At 47.5% G+C, this 13,349-nt stretch overlaps 1 protein-coding gene across 7 annotated transcripts in view; it reads right to left on the minus strand.

Annotated features, from left to right (window-relative positions):
- CRB2 (crumbs 2, cell polarity complex component) overlaps window positions 1-13,349 on the minus strand; it is a 58,309-nt gene that overhangs the window by 15,175 nt on the left and 29,785 nt on the right. For all 7 annotated transcript variants that reach the window (XM_017745515.1, XM_017745510.1, XM_008642142.2 and 4 more), the window contains 5 exons: window positions 9,645-10,343; window positions 7,771-7,966; window positions 7,212-7,351; window positions 6,565-6,747; window positions 5,563-5,676 (listed from right to left, as the gene is read on the minus strand). In XM_017745515.1, coding sequence (XP_017601004.1) covers window positions 5,563-5,676; window positions 6,565-6,747; window positions 7,212-7,351; window positions 7,771-7,966; window positions 9,645-10,343 — 1,332 coding nt within the window. The remainder of the gene's footprint in view (window positions 1-5,562; window positions 5,677-6,564; window positions 6,748-7,211; window positions 7,352-7,770; window positions 7,967-9,644; window positions 10,344-13,349) is intronic.

Genomic DNA, 13,349 nt, shown 5'->3' on the forward strand with positions numbered 1-13,349 from the left:
TCAGCAGGGCTGCCCGGCCAGCACTGCCTTGCCCTCTCCATAAGGCAGCTGAATTCCTAACGACCTTTCCCTGCTGCATCCTAATTAGGGATTGTATTATGATTATCAAAAGGAAAAAGGAGGGGAGGGAGAGGGGAGAGGCAGAGAATTAGCTGCAACAAACGGACCCCGACACAATTATATTTGCACAATTACTGCCATTTCCATGGCAACCCCTGCTCTGCCGCTCTCCCACCGCTCTCCCACCGTGCTGCGGCTCGGGGCGAGGGAGCGGGAGGGGCTGGGGAATGCACTGACCACCAAAGGGTTTGTCCTCTGAGTTATCACAAAAACTACTTCTCAATAGCAGTTTTCAATCAATAAAGGAAAAATGAAAACTGCAAAAACATCAGTAAAAAGCAAAACTAACGTTTCACAGAAGTAGCCAGGAGGCACCTGTGTCTCTCCAGAGCTCACCTGGGCACAGACCCGGTGCCTCGGAACACCCAGCTCTGACACTGCACCACAAGGCAGAACTGCAGCACAATGACTGTGGAGCTGTCAGCCAGATCCGTGCAACAAGGAAACTCCTCGCCCTAAAGTTTCCAAAACAAAACTTCAGGTCTCTTCAAATTAAAAGCATTCTTCCTATCTAATCAATTCTGGTTCCTCCTCATGCCTCCAGCCACCACTCATCGCACACCCAGCCCCCTGCCCTGGGCAGGCACGCACACAGGCAGGACACACTGCAAGGACTGTACATATCTCATTACCTGCTAGCAGAAAAATTCCCTTCAGGATCACGCCAATCAGCACAGATTGCATGGCCGACTCCTCGTGGACATTGGTGACAGTAAAGGGAAAAAAAATGGGGGTGAAGGGGGGGAGGGATGACAAAAAAGGCTGGGCTGACAGGTCAGTGTGTGCAGGCGCTCGCTGGTGCCAGTCACACGAAAAGGGATTGGAGCGAAAGAGCCGAGGGAGCAGAGCCCTGCCCTGCGCCAGGTCTAATCCAGCCCGGCTCTGACCCTCCCAGCTGGCCCCTGTCCGTGCTGACACCAGGAATGTGTGCGCCCAGCATATTCCTGCTCCGTGCCTCCCAGCAGTGCCCGGCAGTGCCCACAGCCTCAGCTCAGCAGGGCAAAGCCAAGAGACAATCTCTTGCCCTTGCTGCTTTCCAGGTGAATCTGCCAAATTCCATGAATAAGGCCAAAATGTTCCTTTTATAGGCTAAGCCAAAAAGCGGCATTTCCACCATATCTGTGCAATATCTAAACCATAGGAACAAGGGGAGTTCCAAATGCAGAGTGAACCTGGGCCCTGCTGCACATTCAATACTGAGGCAATCAGGGTCCATCAGGCAGTTTTCCTCCTCTCTGTGCCCTGTTCCAGGGCTCTGTGAGCACAGACATTTCCACTCTGCTGTATTCACAAAGTCTCAGGTTTTAATGACCATGATCTGTTTCTCTGAAGTCAAACTGGATGGAAGGAAATTCCCTGCACTATGCTGAATGTACTGGTTCAGACATGGCACTGCACAATCAAAACTCTCTCTTTCCTCATTAGCCACCTTATTAAATTAGCTGTAGCTTTTTCCTCTATAGTTCTGGGGTTTGTTTTTGTTTCGTTTTTGAATATAGTTACTTTCATATTATAAAATTTCTGGAGGTAGTGTTGTATTCTTGTGTTGTAAGGACCCAGAGAAGCTTCTTATTTCTGTGAAGAAATGTTATCTGGGAGCTTTTCCCCAGACTTGGAGTCTCTGTTTGTATCAATGTCAAGTCCAAGCAAACAGAACCTCCCACATGTCAGTGTCTACAATCTGCATTAACAGTATCACTAAGATATTAAAGAAAGCATTCCAACAACTCCTGTAGCTATTTCACTTTTGTAATTTTACTCAATCCAAACATGCCAGTCTATTTTACAGATACTTGAAGTGGGAGGGATACGGTGAGTGTTTGTTTGGAGTCAAAATTTCTCAGCCATGGACCTGTGCACACACAGACCTATCCCAGCACAGATTTGGAACATTATCTCTGTTAGCTACTCTGACCCTTCTGTTATTGTTCAGGAGAAAACAAACAGGCAGTTGTGCCCATTCAGCCACTACTGCAACAACAAATTGTAACAACTGTGAAGACTGCAGAACATTCAATGTCTTCAAAAAGATGCCTGTTTTGGTCTATGCACCCACACATTTATCTCCACGTACACACACAGAGTCTACCTGGACACTACTGCCTGGAAATCCATCACACCCCAATGCACCCAGCACAGATTCTGCTCTCACCTGGCACCAGGCACAAGCAGGCTCTGGACTGCAGCACTCGCAGCCTTCTGATCAGATGACAGGGAAGTCAAAAGGTCTGATTAACATGGAGCTGTGATCCAGCAGGGAGAAGAAACGTGGAGTGGAAGGGAAGGGGGGGAGCCTCACCAAGTGCTGCCTAGCTCCCTTCAGCTATATTTACCAAAAGGGATTTGGTTGAAGGGGAAACAGGCCTCTAATCTCTTTACTATCTTAACCTTTTAGCTGCCCTTGCTCCAGAGGCTCTGTCTCTAAAACAAATCTGACTTAAGAAATACCTGCACAAAAAAATTAAATCTATCCAAAGGTGGTTAGAAGGAAAAAGCATCTCCCATTTATTTCCTGACCCATGACCCAGGAATTCAAGCCCATTTGATCTGGGCTGGCACCCTCACAGAGTCACCATTTATAGCTGCTGCACAGAAGGTTTCTACTTCTTTAAGGAGACAAAGACATTATGGCTGTACAAAGTGAGATGGTCAATAAGCCCTCCAATTATACTGGGACACATTCACACCACATCACCTTCTGATTTCTCATGAAAGTAGACGTGTTCCTCAGCCGTGTGCAAAGGAGCTCAGAATGTTCCCATGATCACAAGGTGCCACTGCCCCGGGCTGGATGTCTGCGATGGCGATGCCGTGCTCGGCCCCCCTCATCGGGGCTGCCCAGTGCCACAGTGCCTGCTGCAGGACACGGCCTCTTCTCGCTGAGCACAGCTTTAGCAGGAGAGGGAGCACTCAGGCCATTTAAAAGTTTTTAAAGAATGAATGAGCCAAACTTCAGCAACAACATTCTTGCAGGTTAAAAATCAGTGTCCATGTCAAATGGAGGTACCTGCCTTTTTCCTGTCCTGGCCTAACCTATTGCCTAATAAATACACGACCATGATAAAAACCATTTCTGAAAAAAAAAAAATTAAATAAAGAATTCATTTTGTTGGATTTCTTTTCCCCCTAAAAGACAGACTTTTCCTAATATTCTTTTTCTCTTGACCACAGTTGACATAATTTCCAAGAGCATGCATGATTCCCTCTCCTTCGCACTTCATTTAGTACCCATGCAACCTTTTGATTCATACTTGCATCCTCTCAGGCTACCTATATCCTCTGCTAAAGCACAAACCATGTGCTGAACAGACTCTTCAGGACCTGTTATGTTGTTCTCTCAGGAATGAGGCACTGCTTTTGCAACAACTACATTTCAGAGAGAAGATTCATCTGCCTGCACTGCACTGAGACAGCACTGAGGCAGTTAATTTGCAAAGAAAGAATTTCTCCTGACTTGCATTGTTATCCCAACACTCCCCAAATTCCTCAGACTGAAGAAGCAAACACACAGAAGGAACACCCTGCCGCCCCAAGAAAGCATTCTTCATCAGAGTAGCAAGTTCACTTTAATCAGTGGAGGCAGCTTAAACCCAAGTTCATGGCAGATCTAAGCTGCCACAGAAATATGTTTTGAAGAGAAACATTATGGGAAGCTTCACAAAGTTGTTCTGTGATCCTAATATGAAGTAATAAGCTGTTTGCCCAGCATGACTGTACTGGGATTAATTGACAAAGGAGGGGAGATTAATTGCTATTATTTCCCTGTCAGCTTCACTCCTCCACACGCACTCACTGATCTCACAGACTGCTCCCAGCCTTTTGCTGTGTTAATGTGTCAGAACTACCTCAGCTGAGACAAAATCCTTTACCAAAAGCAATATCCAGAAAAGCAACCTGCTTCTAATCCCCTTCAAGTACTAATGAACCCAAATTTGATGCAAGAGAATGAACTCCAGCACTCCTCTGCCCATCAGCCCGTGTTTCTGTCAGCTTTTCTGCCCATGAGCATGCTAAGAATTGGAAAGGATTAAACAGATCTGCAGCTTGGCAAAGGACAATGAAATTCTGAGCTCTGTGAGGGTGCTGGGGCACTGCAGGAGGAAAAGAGAACAGGGCACAGATGTGAGTGGGAATTCTGACAAGAAGGATAAACTTTAAACCATCTCTTTGGACAAGATCTCAGTTCACAAGTACAGCATTGTAACTGCCCGAGAAAGCAGCGATAACGAGCTTAGATAAAAGCTGATTTTCAAAGGCCTCATATACAAAAGCAAATTTTTCTTGATCTGGCCTAAATTAGCAAATGAGATAGGCCAGAAAACCCCACAAATAATTCAGCTCAGTTACAGAAGGTGTTAACTAGAAGCTGATTTTACATTCTGGGAATGAAAGTAATAGTCCTTCCCAGGAAAGAGCTGGGCAGAATTAAACCAACACACCTCAACCACTGCAACCACAGAAGGAAAACAGAAAATTTTCCCATGCAATAAAGGCCTGAGAAAGTCTCTAGAATGTTGTTACCTGCTGTTGCAAATTAAGGGAATGGGTTTTCTCCTGGCTTCAAGTGTTTCTTTTTCCCACGAGATGGCAGCCTGGTAACACTATGGAGAGGTTACCCTCACCTCAAATCCAGAAATCCAGGATTGTGCTGTGATCACCTTTCTTATAAACTACTCTGGTGTTAAATTGCCCGACACACATGGAATTTAAAGATGAAGAAGACTGAGAAAGAATATTTTAAAGAAAGATGAGGTTTAGTACCAGTTAGCAGAGGACCTTCCCAACAGAGCTGACATTCACCATCTCCCAGATTCTCAACCAGCAAACTGAAACCTTAGGGTCAGGCAGGGCATTTGGGGAAGAATCCAGACTCCTCATTCCCTTGTAAACAGAGAAGGCTTCCTTTGCTCACATCACTAAGACCTTTTGACCTCCTAACATAGCAGATCACTGCTTTCAGCCAAAAATGGCTGGCTCTTGTCATCCCAGGGTGTTAGTGAATGGAGATGTTTTACAGATGTTTATGTGCTGGTGAGCCAATCTGCTACAGCCAGTACAATTGGTGATGAATGTTAAGCATCCCTTTTTTGATTTAAAGGCTGGCTTTCTATATATTTAATCCTACATGTATAGAAACCCCCACAGTTCTCCCAGGAAACTTTCACTCCAGGATACAGATGCCCTGGATACTCTGATCTTAGACTCTATGTAGTTGATCTTTTGTCTCCAAATCTAGTTCATGGCCCATCAACTTACTTGCCCACACTCACACAGCTTTCCTGTGGCATTTGAGCCCTGAACTGCAGACATCCTGCTGCATGCTCCCAGTACAGCTCAGTCCTGCCCTCTCATCCTGAAATTCTGCAGCTAGGCAGCAATGCAGCAGTTCAGCATTAGACAACCAGAAGGATCTGATTCCGGCCACCCCTTTTCCCAGGTTACCTGAATAACCAGGCAGGCACTGGCAGAGGAAGCCATTCACCAGGTCATGGCAGAGCCCTCCGTTCTGGCAGGGCTGGGACTCGCACTCGTTGATGTTGGTAAAGCAGGTCTCCCCTGAAAAGTGAAAACACAAACAGGCCTCTGAAGTGCACTTGTGCAGCAGTGAAACAAAGACTGACAACTGCAGTCATAAGTTTTGCACTTCTTTTCTTTCACCTAAAAATGCAAAAGAATTTCTAGAACTCTAGCATGCCTCTGCAGGCACTGGCACACAAACACCAGCACTGAAACAATGGGGGCAAATGAAGTATGAAATGATTTTTCAGCGTCAAACACTGGCAAGAGCAGAACTTCTGAACCATTTCCATCTGTGCAACAGTGGACCAAGCACTCACATCTCTCTCATAAAATAAAAAAGTATTATTGTTTATGCCTTCCCACTAGGGAATTTCCCTAGCTGTTAAATCCAGCATTATATACATATCTCCAATCCACAGAAAGAGTGATATTTCAGTGGAACATCCACAGAGCTCCAAGAGCACCATATCAAGAAACCCCTCTTGTCCCACTTTGATTATACAGTTGCTGTCATGAGAGTAGTCTCACCAAGGAAACACCTAGAATAGTAATCTGTGACTCCAGGGAATTAGCTTCCTCTGATGAGGAATTTCAGAGATATCCCTAGGGATGAATCCTGCCATATGCATGAGAGAGTGACAAAGGGAAAACACCCTGGCACCTGCATAGCCAGAGGGCATTCATGGAAGCATGGGAAAGTGCACAGGCTGTTGAGTCAGCCTGGAGTCAGGCTTGGAAGAGGAATGACATTCAGCTGTCTGCAATGGGAGCAGAAGCACATTCCTGATGCAGCAGGCTGCCAGCCCCTCTGAAGTACCAGTCCTCAAGTGATTTTTGTTGCAGAGAACATTGCTCTGTTCCCATCTCCTCAAACCAGCAGCACCACCCAGTGCAGACAGGATGAACATTTGCAGTGCAGCTCACCTGTAAAGCCTGGCTGGCACTGGCACAGGAACCCAGCTGCTTGGCTGTAGCTGAAGTTGCTGGGGAAGTGGGGCTGTGTCCCGTAATGGGCTGGGTTGGAGCGCTCCAGGCACAGGCCACCGTTGTGACAGGGCTCTGTCACACACTCATCCACATCCTCCTCACAGTCCTGCCCAGTGTAACCTGCCATGAGACACCACCATCAGCATTGCACACAATTCACTGGAGCTCAGCTCCCGAACACTGTGGCTGCCTTAAAGGATAAGACCCTCAAATCTGCAGCTCATCTAGCAGGGAGTCCCCGGGCTCTTTACTTTCTCCACTATGTCAAATATTTTCAATACTATGTCAAAATCATCAATTTGCAGGAAAGCATCACCTCATAATAGAGGAACTCATGATGGAAAATGCAGAAAAGAGAAAGAAAACTTTATGATTGAGAATCAGGGTGTTTTTTGCAGGTCAACTGGATTTTGAGATGACCTGTAAAGAGCAGCAGTGCAGCCTCATTGTTTCAGACAGTGAAAATTCAGACAGGGCCATGCAGTATGTTCATTAATTCTCTACTTCTTCAACACAGCAATCAAGCACGTGCTGTCCATGGCCATGCGCCCTCACGCCACACCAGCAGAGAGCCCCCAGCCCACCTGGCCAGCAGGCACAGCTGTAGCCCTTGGTTCCCTCCAGGCACGTGGCACTGTTGCGGCAGGGGGGGGGGGGACACTCCAGGATGTCCAGCTCGCAGGGGGCCCCCTCGAAGCCGGTGTCACTGCAGTCACAACGGTAGCTGTGGGGCACCAAACAGAGCAAGGCATCAGCTCTGCCTTGGACAGCAAAGCCCCGGGTGAGGAAAGGGCAAAAGAGCTCAGCTGCCAGTTCTCACACCCACTTGTGCTCACACCTTACCTGTGGAAAGGTAAATTCAGACACACAGGTATGTTCTCAGCAGTTGCCTGTGCTGTTCATGCTCTGCAAACCACTTCTCTTTGCATTTGTTCCTCCCTTCCTTTAAGCACCCCTGGAGTTCTGCTGCTGGGAGGGGGCTTCTCCCTTATTGCCACAAACCATCATTACTGCCACTCAATGTACAAAACACTAAATCCAATTCCCCCCACAGCTTTTTTAACTCTGATTTTCACAGGTTGCACTGAGTAGACCTTTACATCAGTCCTGGTGTCTAATTGCCCCCCACCACTGGTTTCTCACCTGTTAATGAGGTCATGACATGTCCCGTTGTTCTGGCAAGGCTGGCTCTCACATTCATTGATGTCCATCTCACACTGGGTTCCTTGATAACCTGGTGCACAGGTGCAGGTGTAGAACCCAACATGATCATTGCACAAGGCCCCATTCTGGCAAGGGTCTGAAGCACATTCATCTATTTCAGTATCACAGTTCACACCTTTATTAAAAAACAGGAAAATATGTGTGTTACAAATCCAGAAACTTGTGTATGTGCTGCCTGGAATTCTGAGATGGAATCACAAGTCGTGTTATCAACCCCAGCTGACTACCAGAGTGATCTCTACCTGCTTCTCCAAAATATTGTTCTATTTATTTCAATTCTGTTTGTAACTTGCTTTGTGATACCCAGGAAAAAAGAACTAAAGCAGTGCAAAAACACTGGCTACAGTGATACCTGATGTTAGCAAGTGATTTTATTGGGAAATGCTATTAAAAACACAATGTTGGCTCCACTACTCCTGGTCACAGATAACAGCAGGTGACACCAGTTTGGTACAATGTTCCAACCTCCCTGACAGAACAAGACCTCATGCTAGATTTCTGTGCAATTATCTCATCTGTATTCCACCTCTTTGAGCTGCCTGTGGCCTGGCATCACCTCCAAACCTTACTCATTACAGTGGCACCTATCAATCCATCTAATCTGCCCTCCTTTGGCGAAGGCTCCCCACAGAGTGGGCATGGCCATCCTAATCCTGGTGGAATGTGGGCCCCCTAATCTGGTTCAAACCCCTCAATACCCACACAAAATGTCCTTCACCCAAATTCCAGCTGCAAGCACCAGGAAGCAACCTGGCCTTGCCAGCCAATGGTGCTCGAACCTCTGGATGAAGAACTAAATCACAAGGCTAAGCCTCATGTTTGACATCAGAATAACATGAAGCAAAACAAACACCTCCAGCTGCCTCGGTCACTTTACTGCTCCTTTGGCAGGGAATCCCACAATCCTGAACTGAGGATTCAGCATAAAGATAAAGGAAAGAAACTGATTTGCTAAGATAGAATTATGCTTGATACTCAAAATCCCAAATAACCTTAGGGCCCACATAAAAATTCTGCCTTGTTTCTCCTTCATCTCTCTTCATTTTTATCAGAGAGTGAGTCAGCATCGTGCATTCCTGATGCTGTAACTTCTTCTCATTCCACTGGTAATCAGCAGCATTCCTTCACAGCAACCCAACTCCTTAAACACTTCAGTCTGTGAACAGGAGGAAGGCTGAGAAAGTTCATGTGCGAGGTGGTACCAGGCAGACATGGACACATTCCACCCCATTCCACTCCGATAAGCAGGGCTGGGGGAAGGAGAGTCCCCCACTGCCTCCCTCACAGATAACTCACAGGTGTGGATTCCTCTCTGAGTCACCATTAGCACAGATGCACAAAAGAGAAACACTTAAATCACGTGCCAAATAAACATTTGCCAGGCATGAAAGAATTGGAAATCTCCAACTAAAAGACACTTTTTTCCAAAAGACAAGTACTTCCCTTGGAAAAATCCTGCTGGACAGGACAAAGAACTAGAGGCCAGGTCGGCAGAGCAAGTTATACCTGGAAACCCTAAGTATCCATTTCCTGATGATAAATACCTTTTTAATCACAGCTACTCTGTATCTAGTACTTCAGTCTCAGGCAGTCCACTCTGGGGTCCCTGTCTCTCAACACCCCCACCATCCATGGAATTCAAGGCCTCAAGCACTGCCTGGAAGCCGCTGCAAGCAGCCCTACCATTACTCACACACAGCCCCAGACACTGCGGGAACGCAGAGGTTCAGCGGGGCAGTGAGGCAGCTCCTGTTCCCAGCACGCCCCGAGGAGGCAGAGCAGCCCGGCGGTACCTGTGTATCCGGGCGCGCAGCGGCACTCGTAGTGGTCCATGTGGTTGAGGCAGGTGCCGTGGTTGCGGCAGGGCCGGGACGCGCACTCGTCGATGTCGATCTCGCAGTTGGAGCCCTGGAAGCCGGGCACGCAGAAGCAGCTGTACTCGCCCGCCCTGTCCCTGCAGATGGCCCCGTTCCGGCACGGCCCTGACGCGCACTCGTCGATGTCGTCCCCGCACGCGGCCCCGCTGAAGCCGGGCTGGCAGAGGCAGCGGTACCCGCCCGGAGCTTCCACACACGTGCCGTTGTTCAGGCAGGGGCGGCTGGAGCACACGGAGCTTTCTGTCTGGCAGCCTTCTCCACTGGGGCCCGGCTGGCATCTACAGGTGTATCCCATTGTGCTATCCACACATTCAAATCGAGGGTCTGTGCAAGGGCTGCTCTCACACTCATCAACACTGTCACAGTCAGCACCTGCGGAGCCAGGCATACACACACATTCATATTCCAGGAGTCCTGGAGTCCGGGTGCAGGTCATGTGGGCAGGACAGTCATGTTTAATGCAAGCATCATAGAGGAGTTCACAGTTTGTGCCCATGTAGGCTACAGGCTCCACGGGGCAGGTGCACTGGTAACCCACTTCCAAATCCTTACAGCTCCCCCCATTCTCACATGGGGATGAGGAACAGCCACTGTCACTTTCAGAGTATGAAGTTCCTGTTGAGAAAAGAGACTTTTTGTTAGTCAGCATTTGTAGCTCTAAAGAAAAAAGTTCTGCCAATCCCCATACACAACTCAGAGACTGCCCACCTAAATTCCACACTCCAAAGGGCTGTTCTAGCCAGGAGATGAGAAAGACATTGGAGAATCAAACATTTACTATAAAGAAGACAACAGCCCTTCACTTGGTGGCAATCAGGAATCTCTTGCCAGTTTGGGTAACCTGGTACCCTGCTTTTTTAGGAGACACTCATGAACCAACTATTCTACTTGTGCTTATTCATCCATGAGTCACTTTGAGAGCAGTGACACATATAACCTTAAATCCATTCACAAGATTAACTTCGTGTAAAATTCCATGACCCCTTTCACTGGCAGGGCACAGCATTTGTGCCTGGAAATCCAGAGAGGCAGGGTGAGTTCAGGTGTTGGCTGTGGCTCTGTATGTCCCAGCCGCTTCTTCTGGGGATGAAGTTTTTTCTCAGCTAATCCAGAAGTGATTTGAAGATGCTCCCATAAATAACCCAAGGCAAACTACAAATGGGCACATTTCACAGAGTCTCTGATTACATTAGGCAGCTCAGGTTGATAACCACTGACCCTCACCCTCTCCCCATGTTAGACAGGTAAATTTACACAGCAGGACATTTTTAGCAAGGAAAAGCAGAGACTGCTGAGATCACCGTGCTGATGGCATTTTAGATCCAAACACTCAGTACCTGCTGAGCCAAAACAGCAGTCTAACAACCAGATACCAGGAACTAGTGTTGAGACCAGATTCCCCTAAATCTGGGAGCATTTGGATGTGATCAGTTAATTCACACTGAGCCACAATGCCTTGCTGTGCCCACAAAGGCAGTGTTTAAAAGGCTCTTGCCCCATTAAGCAACTCCCCCATCCGGAAATGTGATAGGACGTGCCCACTGAACTGCAAATTTAGTTCATATAAAAGAGATTATGTAGGATACACGATAGGAAAAAAAAAAGTATTCAACGTAGATACTTCAAAACTGAGCAGAATGGAATAATAGGAGGAATCCTCATTTATTTTCCAAAAGAAATTTTAAATTTACTTTGTGAAACAAGGAGCAGATTGGCCAAAGGGCAGGACAGCCCAGGGCACAGGAGATAGTGGCCTTTATGTTAGAATTAGGATATATGTCCTGGATTCAATGCCACAATTAAGCACTTTCCAAAAGACATAAACCAACCAAAAATAGAATAAAGGGACAAAGGCAGTGCAAACAGAGAGCTTCGCCTTCCAAAAAGGCAGCAGTCATTAGCACCTCATCCCACTGTGGCCTTCAGAGATCAGAGCTTTTCATTCTGCTCAGTTCCAGGATAAATAAGAGGGAAGCTGTGTGGTAGAGATATCCCAGCCTGATTCCTGCATAAGTGTTATGAAACATCCAAACTTGGAAGTAACTCTGCAAACAACTATATAGCAGATGTTTGGAAAAGGTCTATGAAAAATGGTCTCAAAGCAGAGATAAAGCTCATGAAAGAGCAAATGGTATCTGAGAAATTGCTACTGGTGAGACAATCCAGACTTCCCTGGTGTTGGAAGTCAAGCCATCACTCGAAGCCTTTGGGTAAGCAGCTCTTCACCCTTTCTGCTGCTCTCACTAAGTAGCTGTGGCCCAGGAAGTGACAGGCCTCAGTCTGGAAACCCCACAAAGCTGCAGGTGGAGAGGACAGGATCCCAAATCCCCACAGCTCCCCCAGCCCTCCCTGCTCCATGGGGAATGTTGCTTTACCCTGCCATGCTCCATGCTAAGGACTTGCCAGGATCACACACCACATCATTGCTCCCCAACTGACCTTCCACGTTCTCTCACTGGTGCCAGCATTATCCCAGCCCAATTTTGGTCACGTTTGCCTTGCTCTGGTGCACTTTATACACCCCCAGTAGTTAATCTGTGTCAGTGGTGCTCTATCAACTCTGCCCCATCAGCTCCTCAGTCTCTTTGTACCTGAAGGTGGAGGCACCGACTTCAGGGCCTGAAAGGGATTTATAGGAGACTTTGGTTTACAAAAGCCTGCCCCTGCCCTGACCTCCCCCAAATTCCTCCCACCAAAGACTGTAGTGTTTCTAAGTCTTCTTTTAAGAGGCCATGCTGCTGGGGGAGGGAGGGTGCTCAGTGATTTAGGCAGCCCTTTTTCTTCCCAGCATCATCTCCATGGCCCACCCCTCCCTTCCTCTCTCATGTGATACTGGGGAGAGCTGCTGAGCCCTGCACTGTCCAGCAATCCCATTATTCTGCCATCAACCCTTTTATTCTCAGATTGCCAGTCAGGCAGAAAACAAGGATGACGGAATGTGCCTGGAATCTCTGTGGCAATTAGAGTGGAAGCCCAGGAAACTTTTCGCAAAAGAGCTTTACTAGGCAGGAGATACGAGCCTTTGTAGGCTTAATGAGTAAGCGGCCCCAGCCTGCACTTTCCACAGGCCAGGAGCACAGTTTGGGATAAAAAAGGAGCCCGACTCTGGTGCATGTTGGGAAGGAGCTGCAGCACACTCCATCTGCAAAGAAATTCCCATTTCCACAGAATCCCCAGGCACTGCTGGCATAGCCAGGCTGAGTCACTGCCAAGGCTCATGCATGGCTTTCTGCTTCCATGAGAAGAACACAGGCAAAATGCTTTTTGCAAATAAAGCTAAACATCAAAGCCCTTTGCTATTTCCTGCCTTTCCCAAAGTTCTTTCACAAGAGACACACCTTTTTGTACCTTCTCTGGTTTGGTCCATCATACGGCTGCCATGCTCAATGATCTGTATGAGTCACTACTGCCTGTCCCTCACAGAGAGGTGTGTGACAAATATATGGCCCCATAATCACACACCACAGACCCAACGGGGTTCAACTGCAGGCAACACAAAGCTTCACTAGTAAGTGCAGAGGCCTTCTTGTCTTACCAGAGAAAGCAGTGAAGGAACAGGGAGAACTCCAGTCTGCTCAAAACTCACCGTGATTGTGAACAATAGCACTTGTCAATATTTGT

The sequence above is a fragment of the Corvus brachyrhynchos genome, unplaced genomic scaffold (assembly GCF_000691975.1).
Source record: "Corvus brachyrhynchos isolate BGI_N302 unplaced genomic scaffold, ASM69197v1 scaffold59, whole genome shotgun sequence".
Classification (NCBI taxonomy): Eukaryota; Metazoa; Chordata; class Aves; order Passeriformes; family Corvidae; genus Corvus; species Corvus brachyrhynchos.